The sequence below is a fragment of the Athene noctua genome, chromosome 5 (assembly GCF_965140245.1).
Source record: "Athene noctua chromosome 5, bAthNoc1.hap1.1, whole genome shotgun sequence".
Taxonomy (NCBI): domain Eukaryota; kingdom Metazoa; phylum Chordata; class Aves; order Strigiformes; family Strigidae; genus Athene; species Athene noctua.
Window position 1 is genome coordinate 49059368 of NC_134041.1, and position 17653 is coordinate 49077020.

Genomic DNA, 17653 nt, shown 5'->3' on the forward strand with positions numbered 1-17653 from the left:
ATGCATATTATACATTAAGAGATTAAATACAGAGGTTGATAAGAAGAAAAGTATTTATAGTCATCATCTGAAAGAAGAAAGACTTAGAATCATGAAGCTTTTTCTGATCATGAGAAAATACTCTGCATTGTAATGACGCAGAGTGATTTACTAGCCTGTTAATCTTTTGTTCATTTGCAGACAGAACTTTTCCTATTTAAATAATTAGTCAGTGAGTGCTTACTACAATTATTTCTGAGTTTCTGTATGTACTACAGAAAACCTTTTCAAACTAAAGCCCTCAAACCCCAAAATGCTATACATTCAGTGTTATGCAGCAGTGGTAGAAAGTGGTGACACAGGCATGCATGTTAAAAACTAAGGAACTCAAGTCAAATTGGAAATGCCCGATGCAGAAACCTAAGCACATCCTTCCCTTTTCATACCTATATAAATGAAAATTACACTAGACCTCAGCTACAAAGAATTCTTCCTTCTCCCCACAGAAAAAAAGCTTATAATGACAATACAAATGTACTGAGAAGATATGATGTTAGGCAAATACATAGCCCATATTCATCCCTTCATGGGAGCGTGACCATGCAGTGCATGTGCTGCACCAGCAAGTGTGCACTCCCACTGATTAGGATAGTGAGTATCACAGCAACGAACAGCACCACAAAGCTTTGCAGCCTAGCACAAAAACCTGACACACACATGTTCACAGAACTCTTCAGTCAACTATGTAAACGTAAAAACACTAGTTTCTATGACATGTGGCTATTACTGGAGGGCACAATTGTCATGGAGCCCCTGAACCACCAAGTCCACTCTTATAATTGACAAAATTTCATATAATCCATTTCATCAACTTTATGAATAGACTCAATGATCTTAAAGGTCTTTTCCAACCTAAATGATTCTATAATTCTATATAAGTAAGTTAGTTTTCCTCCATTTCAGTCCTACTGAAAGCTGTTGCAGAGTCTGAACGCTGCTAGAAATGTCTTCCAGTTTTCAACCTATATTTATTGAAGACCAGTTTATAAGCATAGTGTATCTGACCATATTCTCATTTACCTTGGTTATTTTCCCCTCCCTAGAGCTTATTCATATATTTTAACAGAGAAAAATCACACCATCTTTTTTTGCTAAGCCCAGTAAACCTTTCTTCTCAGTCTTCTTGAGTTTTTCTTGCTGTTACCATCCTGCTGGCCTTTCTTTCTCTGAAGTCACATTTCAGGTAAATCCTTGAGAATCAGTAGTCAGTCTTTTACAGATTCCATTGACAAATATTTAATTTCTACCATCACAGAAAATCTTTTACTCCTTAAAATAATTTATTAAGGATGTGCTGTGTCATTTCTATAACAGTAGCTTATACATTCATGATTTCATCCTAAACAGACTTTTTTGTACTATCTAATTTAAGAGAATACAAATCAGAGCAATATCAGCACATTAAAATGTTATTCAACTATTACATAATTTTTTTAATTATTCGGAAGTGTAGAAGCATTATAAATATCTGTAACTTGGGGAAAATACTATGCTTTCTTTTTCAGAGCAAAAAAATTTTTCACTGTGATCTAATACTGCCACTTACCATTTTAGACAATTTATTCCATGGAATTATTATTTCATTGATATATCCACCAAATGTTTATATACACACATATGCCATATATATTCAACTATTTATATCTATAATATATATGAATACACCTATTTTACATACATTTTCTATTTAAAATATAAATATCTATAAAATGTGTAGGCAGATAGGTATATTACATTCTTATATATAAATTTATATAAACATGTATAAATACGTACATATATACATTTTTATATACGTACATATGTATGTATTAATTTCATCCAGATATAAAATTATACATTTTACCCCATGCCTATTTTAAACCAAAATGAATTTTAAAGGATGATAATACATTTCTCTAAAAAGTAGTGTTCATCATGAGGTTCAATGTGGTTAAGTGAAATAGCCTATTCAGTGTTAGTAAGTGTTTACTAGTCAAAGGTTTTTTCTCAATGAAAAGGTCACCAGGTTATCAAAATTTTTACCAAAAAAAAGTAAAAACCAACCCTATGAAAAGCTTACCTCATACCATGAAGACTTCTCAAGAAAGGAATTAAATTCCCATTTTATTAAGGACTGGATTACAGTTAGCTGTTCTGTTGTAATCCTAGAAATCTTCAAGCCACTCTTGTTTCTCCTTTGCTCAACATAATTCCAAGCAACAGTTCCTATGTGCCCTGAAGGTGAAGTCCTAACAATTGCTCTTGTTCCAGTATAAACTGATTTTTTAACCTCCTTATCATTTTTACAGAAACGTCTTATTAATAAAGTAGAACGTTCCTTTTTGTTTCTAAAAAAATCCTCTTCCATCTCTTCTTCACAGTTATTACTACAGTCTTCAAAATGGCTCAGAAAGGGCTTTAAGGGTGTTCTTCCAGTAAAGTTATTTCCACAGAAGCTGTGACCTGAGCATGCCACTTTAACCTTTCGTGGTGCTCTTTCCAGACATAAATACTTATCCCTTAAGGCATCTTCATACAACTGCTGCCCATTTTCATTCTCACAATTATTTGTCAACTCCATTACTGGGGAACCAGTGGTGTTACCATCACCAACACTTACTGGCTGCAAGCAGTCATCCAAAATGAAGCCATTATGTAAACTGCACAAAGCCTTTGATATATTCCTTTCACTAGCACAATGAAAGTGAAAAAAGGCCACTTTATCAGTATCATTGCTGTCATTCTTATTTACTGCTGTCTGGCTTCTTAACGAAGGTCCATTCATTTTTAGCTGAATTTCAGCAAGCATGGCTCTTTCCAGTGAAACAGGAATTCCAGTTTCCAGGCATGCCTCCCCCCCTGCTAAAGGATCACAAGATTTATACAACTGGCTGCACGGGATATTACTCTTGTAGTTCTTCTGCACAATGTTACAGTTAATGTTAAGAAATTTCACTGAATCAGGGATGGACCCATTCCTCTCCCATAAGTTTTCATTACTGTTGTCATTAGTCAGTTGTTCTTTCGCCAGAGAGAATATTTTGGGCACTGAGCCCTGAAGACTTTCTTCTTCAAGTCTGTGTAAGTATGAGAGAGCACGTGTGGTTTGCCTTCCCAGACTGGCAGTATGTCTTTTTATAACACTGGTGTCCAAAGCATTTTCAGTATTTCCATCTCCAGCTGACTGAGCAGGTATCACTTTACCCTGTACCACAGAGATGAGAACAGACCCTGTCGTCTCCTCAGAGGTCATCCTGATACAGTCCTTAGTTGCTAGATATGTGTTGAGGATGGGGGCGGGGTGTTGTCTACCAATCCTCACACCATGATTTCAAGTGTAATAAAAGATTCAGTGCTAAATAATCAGGGAACGCATGGTAAAATGTGCATTGACTACTTGTTCTTTTTGAACTAGGTTTAAAAAGTAATTTTTTTACTGTTGGTCTACTATGCTTGCCCAGCCTTGAAATACTGGCATGAAATACAAATATTTTTAAACCAGCTTCTTATTGTGATGTAGCCATTTGACTTGTCTCTTCCCACAATTAATTCTACTATCATATGTAGCACATACGCCGTTGCCTCAGGTTGTAGAAGATAAGCCAACATATAATCCATGTCAAAGATGCATCTCCCCGTAGGGCATCCAAGTTGGTTTTCTGTAAAGAAAAAAAAAATACATACATTGAACAGAATCCATGGCACAAAATCCACCATCACAACTACAACAGAATTTTTTTTAATGTAAAGAGAAGGAACACGAAACAGACGTTGATTACACTGAGACCTAAAGAATTTCAAAACACACATTTAAATCTGTCTTAAAGCCTCACTTCACAATTTGAGGAAATTACAGTCATGTTTTACATATTTAAATAGCTGTATTCACTATGGGAAGCTACATGACTTCAGAAAACTAATTTTACTGAAGCTGTAACACTGAAATTGAACATACAAGATATATACAAAGAGAGAAGAGGAAATGTAAAATTTCTGTAATTTTTCTGACTCATAGTCAGGATAAGTTAAAACATTTGAAGAACAAAATAATCATTAAACCCACACTGTCTTAAAACTAATTTTTTTCCTGTTCAGAACTGAACTCTACCACAACTACAATTGTTTTGGTGTTACATGGCTTTTCTTTTCATTAAGCTTTATGTTGTTAACATGAAAACATGAAGAAAACGGGGGTTTTTTTCAGAACTCTATGACTGAAAAAGCATGAAGGCAGAGTACGGTAAAAGACTGAAACATTGTCAATTTTTTTTGACCGCTTTACATATATGCCTTAAGCTAAAAAATTAACCTGCCCTTCAACACTGCCATTAATTCTTAGCTTCTTTCCTGCAAACAGCACAATAGAAGTAAATCTTGAATCAGAAATTAAGGGGTTACAGATAGTTTAACAAAGGAAACAGAATAATAACGGACACATACTCAGACAAATCCTAGTGAATGAAAATTAAACAAACACATGCTTATATCATCATATTTAATGTTTAAAAACATTACATGTATTATTAAAAATGTGGAAAATGCAGAAAGTTGTATCAAGGACTAAGTTTACTAAAACAGAATAAATTCAGTAGAAACAAGCAAAAAAAAAATATTATTTTGAAACTTCAGTAGCAAAACACCACAAAACTGAGGCAAATCACTGGTTAAGTACAACAGCCTGATTACTGAACTGATCAATCAAATGTTGACCCACGCACTATCTAGACAAGTAGAAGAGACTACCTTCTTCAGTTCAGTTCATGCACTTTAACCAAGCATAGTAATTAAATCATCTTTAGTTGATAGAACAACTAGAAATTATAGAAGGGATAAAATCAGAAATAATGAAAGTATTAAAGTGTAAAATCTACTTTGATACTCTTCGTAAATAACTATGCTTAACAATTTCATTTTAAACCATTTCAGACCGTCAGCTTTCATTTTTATTGATTACTAATCTTCACCCAAAAGCAGTCTGGCACAAATTAAAAGGTAAAACACAATCTTTACTTAATATGATATTTGATGTGCTATCTTCTCAACGAAATGCAACGAAATGCAGAAGTGAGCAAAAAGTAAAAAAAAATTTCTTTAAAGTTACATTTTGCTAAGAATCCATGGCTTAAAAATTTGCTAGCCGGTGAATAGCATTCTTCCTTCAGACAGTACCTATACTGTAAATGCATGGGGGAAAAAAGTAAATTAATATTTCAATCAAGATTTCAATTTCATTGTTTTAACAACAGAAGAGAGATCTGGGAGGGTCGCAAAGGAAAGTGACAATGACAGAACAAAGAGACACAACTACATTCTCCATGCATTACAAAATGCATGTGCATGCCAGAGCAGCCAGGGGAGAGTCAAGATAGGAAACTCAGATCCTGTATAAGAGAGATTTAGTACCAGAACAGAAAATAAAAGCTACAGTTCATAGAAAAGTTGTGTAAGAGATAGCAGAGTGGCAGGGATAGGGTTTAAACTGGGGTCACGTTGCTGACACAGTTCACAGAGCACACTATAAAATACTGCAACAGCACAACTGTAGAGGAGATAAAATGAGAAATCAACATCCAAACAACTCTGTAAGTCTATATTTCCTGATAGTCCCTATATCATTAAATTGTACCCTGAAATTAATTTTAGTTCACTTTCTTCAATCTTACCTATTCCACTTCAGAGAAAAAAATAAAACCTCCCACACTTCAGCAGATATACACATACAAAAGAGGGAAGCACTTCAAAATTATCTTATTCTACCATTTCCTATTCCTCTTCCCTGTCCTCCTCCCTCTTCAAATCCCCAGATAACAGCTTACGTAACTTTTTGCAACTACATACTTGAAGAAAACTGCAAACAATCTATCTAGAAATCTTCCCATCTTATTTCTTCTGGCAACCATTCTGTGCCTTCGAGTACAAATCTACATACGATGATGCTGATCAAAGTTTAAAGATCTAGGAGGAGGTAGAAGAAGCAGCAGATTTTTTTTTTCTTGATCTCTTAAGTTTCTTTCTTGCTATATCAAGTAAAAATAATACTTTGTAAAAGTATAAAACACATATGTATTAGTAATAGACTTACTAATTTTTTAAGGATTTCTTTCATCCATCAAAACATCTGTCTACTGATTCATCTTTCCTGTTCACATCAGAAAAATTCCAGGCAATCAAATCAAAATATAAGCCACTGAAATATATTCATAAATGTACTCCCTGTAATATTGCTAAACCAGGAATAAAAATTAATGGAATGGATTGTCACTGCAAATAATATACCTCTTATTATGCTGGTTGCCAAATGAAATTCTTACAAAACAACATCACTCTACGAGGCAAAAGTGACAACAACATCATTATGCCACTTCAACATCACACAATGAATGTGAGATCACAAAATTGACCATGCAGGTTAACTTGAAATTTTTTACAACATTCTTTATGGAGAAACTTTAAAAACAACCCCATCATATCCCTGATTTGCTTCTGTAAACAGAAACCTGCTAAAACCAGAGGTCCGTTTATATCCCAGACTCTCCACAAGCTTATCCAGATGCCAAAACTGTTCTTCCACAGTCCTCCTCCCTTCAGCATCATTCTCCCACCTTTCTCTTATGCCAAAGTGTCTCCACATGTCCTGCCCTGCTTCTCTCACATCTTTTTCTTTTCTCTAGATTTATCTCAAATCTTCCCAAACAGTGAAGTTGGTCACCTCTCTCAACTTCAGAGGCTAAATGTCTGCCCATTTCTCTCTACCAGCATCACTATCTATTTGTGCCTATGTTTGAAATCCATCTCATCAAGAATAATGTCTGCTTAAGAAGCTCCCTGTCTATGTCCAGCTGTTCCCATCCTCTCATGACCACTGCAACATGATAGGGAACTGATCCATCTCAAGAATTTTTTGCTCAAGTTACTTAACAGCTAGGTCACTTTCCCAATCCAGTTCCTATATGGTTGTACTAATATGTGCTATAACAGCACAGGGAAGAAAATAAGCGGCATGGGGAAGAAAATGCTGCTTAAGTTGGTTTACACATTTTTGCAATCTGAAAATGTAATTTGATGTGTCAGCTATGTCAATTGAGCAGGTAGCTGCCACCAAAGATGGCAGACTTACTGCTCCCCTCACTCTTGACCTTTGGTCCCCACTTCCCTCATCTAGAGATCATGAGTCCACAGAGTTAAATTGATTCAGCTGGCTGATTTGTCAGGGAACTGTTCTTTTCTTCCAAATTAATTGACTCACCTTGTAGCCACATCATCACTATATTCCATGAAAAGGAAATACTATGAATGCCTGGTATGGACCAAAAGTCTCAGTAGTAGCTTCAGTTTAGATCATGTTTGCTATGATGTCTAAATGCACTGTGAAGATAACAGACTTAGAGAAAAGTTACCTACTGTAGGACTATGCTAAAATCTCATGAAATAGCAAGTAAAAAAATGACGGTAGAGCCTCTGATCTATGGACAACTGCAAAAACATCTGAAGCTGCAGCTCTGCTGAACAGATGACAAGGGTTTCATGTGTCCCACATTACACTCTTCTCAGTCTCTGCTTTCCACTGTAATCAACAGATTTCAATTCACTGTGCCCAGCAAATTCCTTAAACTGTTGGAATTCATCAGACATGTTATGAAGTGTGTTAACACAGTGGTATAGATGTTATCAAGTATAAAACTCACAAGCTCAACCAATAAAACAGTATTTTGTAACTTACTGTAAAATTGCAGAATTATCACTCCCTGTTGCTTCTCATACTCGTCTATCTGCATGAGTAGCCAAAGCCTAGATCCACATATAAAATCCTCACACATATACATGAATTTGCATATAAAAACAATTCTGAAATTACTAAAAATCATATTCTTTCTGTTGCGCATTCAACTCAAAACACACTGATTCACAGTTAAATCTGAATATAAAAGCACATGAAATAGACAGCTAAACCTGTACTGTATTCAACACATGCTGACATTTTCTAAAGCCACTAGATTAGCTGACAAAATCCATTAATAACTATACTGGGTCATTTTACAAGACTCAAGTTATGTCAGAAATGTAATGTGCTCCTTCTATCAGTAAAGGAAAGTAAAAATATAAGAAACTACATCCAGCATTAGTGAATCATCCTGGATGCAGAGGTCAGCCAAAGACAAACGAATAATGAAAATAAACAATCTGGCAACATTTCAGCACACACATTCACAAAATGTATTAAGTCAGAAAACATGTGACATAAAATTAATTTGTCTTTTTTTTTTTTTTTTACTGCTGCATACACTCCAAGACTTAAAGTGCAAACTGATTCTAGTTATTATTAATAATAGTTAATAATAATGTTTAATAATTCCTTTAATTCCAGATGTCTGAGGAATAAGTCTACAACATTCTAGATAAAACATCCAACATAATCAAAGACTATAAAACCGTATTAATTTAGTATCAGTTTAACCTACAATTCATTACTCAAGCTAATTTCCTTTTGAAGTCAGCAGGAATTCTACTTCAGAGCAAAAAAACAGTATGTTAAGACTTAGACTATTATTTAGTCTAAGGAAAGCCATATGAACGATCAGAACTGAACACAATGTGCTGAGTTGGAAAGCCTTTCAACTCTAGGCTGTCAGGGAAAAGATGATTAGATAAATATTTGAGGACGCTGGTTGGGACTGTGGGAGACACAGTAACTGTACAGGAGGCAAGTAAGGGATGGGTGTCATGGTAAAGGGGATTATTTAGACAAGTTGCATGCTGCCAGAGATACCAAACGCAATTCAGCAGGTAGGATGCTGTGAGCGCTTTATGGTGAATGCCCAGTAGGGGCCAAGATTATGGGTGCAGAGAATGAGGGGACTGACAAAAAGGTATGTGACAGTACAAAACACATACTGGTGGTTTCCATGGGCAAACTGCTATTGGACAGGCACAGAAGGCAATTCAAGACAGCTAAAGGGCAAATGAAAGCAGCCTGACAATCCTCCCTTCTTCCCTGGCTATGCTGGGACACCTATAGCTATTTCTCCTATTTTCATCCTATGTGCTACCTATACATGGTGACAATCCTAAACAAAGACGTTTCAGCACACAAAGCACACCCCCAACAACCAAAAAAATTACATTAATTAATTCAAATTAATAAATATTTACACAACATCAAAGGCATAAGCAGTCAACAAGAAAGATTCTTGGGAAACAGTGAACTAGAGAAATAATTTGACATGGTAAATGTATACAAAACTATTGATCATCTCAGATCACTCCAACAACTGTGTTTGAACAATATAATCTCAGTTCAAACTCTTAAGAAAACAACTGATTCATGAGGAAATTTGTTCATACACTTCAAATATCCATTTACAATTAAAGAACATTTTTTTTAGTAAATAAGCTAGTTTGTTCCAGATCAATTCCTTGAAGAGAATAAGAAACCCACATTTACTGACTCCTCTTTAATTTATCTTTTATCATGCACACTGTTAGCTTTTCATTACAGTGCCTTATCTCAGAAACAAGCAGAAGATACCAGTACAAGAACAGGGCACCAATGTGTTGTCATCAGTTTTCTAAACCTTCCTTCTGCCCAGGGAATCATGGGCAAACAGTAAGGACGAAATAGCCAGACTCTTAAGAATCACTCAAGATGTGCACAAAACCTATCTGAACAGTTAGAAGCAAGATACAACATTTTATTTGGCACAAAGCATCATGCAGAATCTCAGATTTACCACCAGTGTCTGTGTTTCAACAACAAAAAAAAAATCTTGAAAAACCACAGTATTTATATATCCTGTCAAGTTAGAGCATCTTTTTTTAATTTTTAGAATACTTATCTAAACATCATCAAGTATTAGATGTCTCAAACTATGCAAATGGCTGCCAGATGGTGAACCCGTAATTGCCTCATCATTCATCACTGCATCAGGCAGAATCTGAAGTTACTGCCAGATACCAGCTTGACTCTTCATTTCTTTACAGAAAATCCTCTTCTGTATGAGGAAACACACTGAGAGAACCCCCAAGACTGAATTTATCTTACTGTCAGAGTCAGTTCTTTATTTCTTTCTAGATCTGATCTGCAATACACTGAAAGCTGTAATTTCATCAACACTCAAATGAACAGGTCCTTCTATCTGAGATGCATGACAACTCTAACAATTAAAGGTGAGATTATCCTTTTCCATCTTTGAACAATACTTCTGGAATAATTTCCTCAACTTTTTGAAGAACTCTGAAAATAGCCTCAAATGGCTGAAAGATTTTGGAGCACTGAGTCACACTCATAGGAAAAGGGAGTGCAGCAGAATTTAAAACAAAAATCTTCAAAGAACAGAATTCAACAAACTTGGCACTGGTAAGCAGAATCTCTTGGAGAGATTAGATAAACTATAAAGGAACATAAAGGAAAATAACTGAAAATTACTGCAAATTAATAAAATATATTATATAAAACAAATACATATCACTGTGATCTTGAAAACCAGGAGCATCAACTCAATTCTCCAGTTACATTCATCAGGGTTAATAACTACACTTACTAAAAGAATCAATTCTTTCTCTGCCCCTTACCAGACCATCATCTGTCTAAAACTAATACAAAGAATTACCCATCTTAACCACACTCTCTCAATTTTTAATCAACATTTCTCTAGTTCAGCTGCTGCACAGATTTAAGAGTACCTGGTTATCTAAACAAAGACAGTATGTCCTCAAAAGGAAGAGTGAAATTTCAACTTTCTTACAAGGCTGCATTTTCACTAAAGTAAATTCAGCTGAAAACATGACAGGGAAGACACATCATAAGCTAGGCAAAGCTTTAAAAATTAAAATGTAAGGAATTCCTGTTAGAAGAAATGAAAGAAAGACTGTAAACACCTCCAACAAACAAATAAAACCAGGAAATGCCATTCAGTAAAGCAAAATAAACAAAGCCACTTTCTTGATCAACAATGAGAAATATTATGATAAAATCAAAGGTCTTTCAAAAAAAAAAAAAAAAAGGAAAAAAGGCAGAAAGGAATCCTAGATGAGAGCTGACTTCTTTGACAGCTTAAGCAGTATGAGCTGAGCAAGACCGCTTTCCTACAGCTCCACAAACACATTTTCATTTAGCCAACTTTAAGACTCATTCAGAACAGCTTTGGTCAACCCCCCTACACCATCTTAAGTATCTTATGTTCACTATGTCCATCAGGATTAAAGATCACTGTATTAAAAAAATTTTTTTTTCCATCCATATAGTCTACCAGACATTTTTCACCTTAAAGTCAAATGTGAGATCAAGCAACTGAACAGCAGCTGAAACCTTAGACATGCAGAAATAAAAAACAAGATGCAAGGGACACGGATTAATCACACAGCAACTTTATTAAAGTTTTCACCTGGTAATGACTGGAAATAACTTGCACTATGCAGATGGTGATTTGTCCTTCATCAGTTGTCCACAGCTGATCCCTACACCAATTACAGCGTTCTCACTGCAATCCTTCTTTGTGTGATACCAGCCTAAGGAAATGGGGGCTGTTTCAATGTGGAAACACCAGAAACCCCAATGCTCCTTTCCAGCTTCTGTACAAACTACCTTTTTCTAAATTTCATTCTAACTTAAGTTTAGCCATGAACTGAACTGCTATAAAGGAAGATATGCACTGGACACAACAGAAAAAGACTAAGGCAAGTAACAGGTTTGTCTCTTTCAACCCCAAGCAAGTATTCAGCTAAGTTAGCTCAGTTTTTAATATGGGGATTAACTGAGCCTAGTAATACATCACTCCTGCCACAAGATCAGAACTGCCTCACTCAGGCCCACCGAGGACCTTGTGCAGATCCGCAGTGCACAGCAAGTAGCGTATTCACAGCACTGCCCACATGTTCTGTGTGTATTTGAGTACCAACAATCAATCATTCAGATCCTTTGAAACACCAACAGCTTCAAACTGGGAAATAATTTAGCCATCATCCCATTTCAAGGCTTTGTCCACCTTTGAAGATTTTGTGGTTCCGTTGGACTCAATGCCATCATTCATATCTTTGTTTTATCCTTTAACAAGTTCTCAAGTTCTACACACACACGTTCATTCACATGGTTTCTCCATAGTCAATTTACGCTATTTCTTCTCAGTCAATAAAGCACAGTAAATTCCTTCACTAAGGCCACCCAGAGTGAAATACATTGGAAAATAACAGGAGAATCTTCTACTGATCGGGACGCTAAGTAAAACCCTGCAAACAGAAGCGAAGAAGCAGACATGGAGGGGTTTTGTGCACAGTGAATTTCAATTACAAATTATTTTTAAAATATTACAAAGTGTTTCTGTTAAAATATGAATGAAAATTGTTGTCATCAAATACAAATAATAAATATGGGGAAAATTATTGCATGTATTTCCTGTCATTTGACAATCACTTCTGTGGCCTCAGAATGTTAATACAAAATGGAATGCTTACATAAAAACATTACTGTTCTGAGAACTTGGTTACTGCATAAAAATTTGTCACTTTGAAATGTGTACTCTTTACGACTCTAAAAAGTCAACAGTAACCTGGGACTACATATTAATGTCATTTGTAAACATGGTATACTCCCTCCATTCTAGTTTCTATCAAATTCTCTCTTCAAAGAATTATTATCACAAATAAACTCAGTATGTGAGCAGGAAAAATTACATTCTTTGAAAGCCAGATGAGCTCCTGAATGCAAAAGGAAAGTAAGTAGGAAATTGCAGGCCTTCACTTTCAAAAAAAACGTCCAACCACAGATTCACAGTGGCACACCAGTGACAGAATTGAGCATTTCTCTTCCTACCACACCCATGAGAGATGATTTCAGAGATGCTACCTTGACCAAAGGATAGTGTTTGTCAAAGTCAGCTGCTTCAAGCCTTTAGAAGTTAATGTCTTGGCCAGCCAGCCACCAGCCCAGCCCTACAGCAGGCTGACCCTTTCAGACTACTGGACAGGGTTCAGGCCTCACAGCATGCCAATCACACTCCACGCCTGGCCTGGAGCACCACCTATGCCTCCCAGCAAGGTTTGTCTCCCTGCACTGGGACTCAAGCTTCAGCAGTGATAGAAACCAGCACATCAGTTTCTACAGAAGTAGGTTTATTTACCTGGACACTGCAATAAGAAGTACTAATTCAGAGGATCTACAAGCCTTAGCTCAGCAGCTTGTAACTTAGTGACAATTCAGCCTTGAGGTAAAGAACATTTCCCAACTATCCTAACGCTATTGTCTCTCTTCCTCCCTTTTCCTAAAGTCATACTAGAGAGGCTAGCATCACAAGGCAGAAATCCTTGTCCCTCCAGCAAGAATCTCGAGCCCTGGCAAATCTTTCTTATCTGGTTCCACTTGACAACAAAGCATCACCGGGAGGTCTTCCTGGCCTTCCCATCTGAGCTCATCTAGCATTTCTGCCCAAAGTGAAACCATGCCTTTAAGGGACTTTAAGTGGTACTGATATATATTTCAATAAACTGGAATTGCACCTTGCCATAAAAAAATGTTACCCTGCCGAAGTTTTAAAATTACTCTGAAACAGGTCACACAATAAGCAACAAGAACACTTAAAGTTCCTCATCATGTTCATTCTTCCTCACAGCACTTATTGTGTGAATGAATACCCAAGTCTTCTCTCATTTCCCTCTCTCACTGTCCTCCATTAGCTGTAATTCTAGTCACACTGGTGAGAACAGAACAAACCTGTAATAAAAATATTTCTGACTACTAAAATGTCTGATGATATGTTAGAGGCACATACATCACTACAGTTCTTCTACCCAAGCTAACACTTTTATTCACATTATGCTAAGCCATGGTAGTCCCAGTAAAAATATTAATTGAATAGTAACATATATTATTGCTCAGCTGTCATAACTGCAACAAGAGTTAAGTCTGAAACCCCAGTATATGTTTCAAATAAAAATGAAAAGCTAATCTATATGTGAACAAGAGTTCAGTCATTTGTCAATCTATGCATTTACACTCTAGTTCTAGAAAAGCAAAGAAAAATATTTTAAATGCTTCAGACTAACATTATTAAATTCCTGCACCACTCTTGCACTTTCTCAAAATACATTTTCTTTGTATACCATTCCTGACCTATTCATACCACTCATTCAGGAATCATAATATTTAGCATCATTATATTTACTTTCTCTTTTGAACATCTGCTATTTCATCTGCATATTATTATCATGCCTAATAGAGAATTCAAGAGAAAAAAACAGGAGGTTTTGCTTAGACGGTAATTAATTACCTGCTTGAGAAAGATGTAATTTTCAGAAGACTACTGATCAAATATCCCTGAAAATACATGAAAATTTCTGTACTACTACTATTCTAACATTTCTAGATATTAAGCACTGTGACACTGAAAACATTACTACTCAAATACATCAAAAGATATTTTCCTGAGCAAATCAACACTACATTCATTTTTGCCTATGATGGCTTTATCAACCACATCATTCTCTGGGAGAAAGCCCACCCTGACATTTGAGTCATTCAAGCCATGAAGTAATCTCTAAGATGTTGGCTCTTGCCAGAATTAAATGTGCAAGCAGCAAGTCACCACACAACTGCAATTTTATTTTTTTTTTTTGATGTTGCAAGATATTTACTATGTTAACATAAGAGATCATTACCAATAGAATCAATTTTAAGTGATCATGTTAAATTAAATGTTTTAATACTTAAAGCTCTTCCAGGCATCACTGTAATTCACATTATAAATACTAGTAATTCAATCTTATCCAATAAATAAATAGGATGAAAACAGATGCAGGGTCAAAATTAGGTTTCTTTTATAATATACCTTCACATCATCTAAGATAAATGAAACCAGACACAGAGAAAACCATGTTCACAGCAACTTCCATGTTCCTCAAGCTCCACTTGCATTTCTTTAACAACTTATTTGAAGGAGAAAGACGCCTGAAGGTGAATATGGCTTGTCTCCATATACGATGATGACACATTTAGGCAATCCTTTATTTGAGGATCTTTAAAATTATTGCAACAAAAGTCTATATCCTTGCTGAGCAAATGCAGATTTGCTTTTCTTGGTTATCCTTCAGAACCTCTATGAAAGTAGTCCATTAAGCGTTTTTACAAAATGGCTGATTCCCATTTAGAACCTGTGGGTTACAATTGTGTATTTGGACTTCACCCTTTCTTTTGGGATAAAACCTTCTGCAAGTGTTCAACTTAAGTGCAGTCTTCACAACTGGCATAAGAATGTGTGGCAAAAGTTAATTCTATGCTTATCTAACACAATCACTTGTTCAAAGTTTGTTACATTTCTTAAAAGTTCTTGTATTTTCAGCTGAATGAAACGAAATTTCAAAGGAATGAAATTTTAAAACAGTGAAGTCATTGGTAAAATTAATGAACAAGTATTTCAGAGGATATTTAATGTCCATGTAGAGTAACCAGTAGCTAAAGGTACATTTAAAAACAACAGAAAACATGATAACCAAGCATTATATACCTTAGTTACTTCTCGAAGTAATGCTGAATGTGATGCCTAAGGAGATGCCAGTTTCAACGGAAGCTTTTCTTACAAATGGGGTATTACTAAGGTCTTTCTTCTACATGGACCCTCCACTAATGTGTAAACTCTCAGAACAAACTCCACACAGCCAGAACTACTTACAGAACTTCTCTTCTGTACCCAAGTAACGTGCATTAAATTTGTTGAGTCTTTAGCATCTTTGAGATCTGCACTTTTGTAATACACCTGATTGCTACAGGACAATTTAAAAGTTCAAAGAAAAGACATACAGACACACAGTGTGACTTTGCAAAGTTGTTTTCATAAGAAATCAGGCTAAAAAATGCAGTCATAATTTGGAAAAGGACACTTCCTTCTCTGGAACACCCTTTTGTATTTTGACATAAGTGGCAGAATGTGCCAGAGACTCTGCTAGTATCCAAACAACAGTGCTTCACTAAAATCTGAAAAATCAACTAAGAAATCTTGTTGGGTTTTTTTACCCTAAACTAGATACACATACATTCCAATATTCATATGCCTCAGTAAGAACATATTATGTAAAAATGAGCATTACATATATAGGCTACTTTCTCAGTCAAGCAGAAAGATTAGTTTACACCCAGTTGTGCATTAGTTTGTACCCAGTTGTGCATTTCTGCTGCTGTAACATTACTTCATATCCTTATATTTAGCTCAAAAAGGTCTTAGAAGGGAGGAGGCATATACATATACCTGGTGTATACCTAAGATTGAGCAGGGAGAATGGAAAGCACCAGAGAGGAAACAGTCAGTGCCAGTTAATCAAACCAAAGAACCCAACTGCAAAATGACTGTAAAAGATAATGAACCAGCAAACACATGCTGAAACACTCAAGGTTATTTCTGTTGTAACGGTTGAAGATGAAACTACTCGTTTTCTGTAACGCACTCGGACATGATAAAGACAAACCAACGCTGCAACTAGTACAATATGTGATGTTAACCCAGGATGGGATCATTGCAGATGTCTGTCAGAGGGAGTGTTAGGTCCCCAAGGACACCAAGTCCTTAAATGCCACAACCAGCCTCACCTGCAGCCCCCACAAATGCGCACAGGATCTATTTCAGCTCAGGATTGTCCCCTCAGTCCTGGGCTGAGCTACATCGTTGGCAGCTCTGAGCCCAGGCCCCATCCTCTGCTGCTCCTGACCTTTCAACCAAACCTGTCAGATTGACAGGAGACCTGACTCATCCACTGATGCTGATGTCAGGATGAGTAAGGCTGCAGCAGAGCCTCAGCCCCCAGCTCGTCCTCCCATTGCTCCCTCCTGCAGCTCCCCAACAAGGGACATCCTTGGCCTCATCATCAGGCACAACCACATTCTCACCACAAATGATAAAAAGAAGTTGAGGAAATGTAATGATCAAGTAACACCTGAACAGCACAACAAATACAGACTTTTGCATGTCACCAGCAAGGCCAAGAGCAGGGATGAGGAGATTACTCTGAATCAAGCACTATCAGGCCAGTATTGGGGCAGCAAACTGAAAGATAAGGAGCAGCCTAAGGCCTTGCAATCAGGCTTCTCTTGGACAAGATAACAACACTGACTTCATCCTGCTGAGGGGAAAAACCTGTAGGCTAGATGCAGGAGGTTCACCTGCAGGACTGATTGATCAAACCAATTATGACCTTAGCAAGCAACTGAGTGCATTATGAAGTAATAACTGGCATGAGAAAAAAATCCCTGAGGGGAGGCAAAGCAATAACGAAAACTAATAGTCTATGCAATCTACATAGTTTTGAACAAAACCATGCCCGATTCTTGCAACAGTGCTCTGCGTACAAAAACCTATGTAATACTTCAAAACAGTGTTAAAACAAAAAACTGTTTCAAGACAGTTTGTAAGGTGATGCTTATCAGTGGCTTGCCACTACTGCTCAAGTTCATTGATACACAGAGACAGTGCTTCTAAATGGTAACTCAGTGAGAGTATCATCACCCGTACCAGCACCCACAAGGTACAACAGTCAGTTTGAAACTCTCCATTTTGTCAACTAGTATCTTGGACACTATATGGAGTTCTTTGTTTAAATAATAACAGTTTCTAATGTAGATAGTATTGCCATATATCACTTCCTATATATCACTTTC

General features: G+C 36.3%; 1 protein-coding gene across 2 annotated transcripts in view; it reads right to left on the reverse strand.

Moving 5' to 3' along the window:
* The window catches only part of PLCE1 (phospholipase C epsilon 1), a 161761-nt gene that overhangs the window by 132444 nt on the left and 11664 nt on the right, over positions 1-17653 (reverse strand). For both annotated transcript variants that reach the window (XM_074907442.1, XM_074907441.1), the window contains exon 2: positions 2102-3680. In XM_074907442.1, coding sequence (XP_074763543.1) covers positions 2102-3274 — 1173 coding nt within the window. In that variant the 5' untranslated portion in view covers positions 3275-3680. The remainder of the gene's footprint in view (positions 1-2101; positions 3681-17653) is intronic.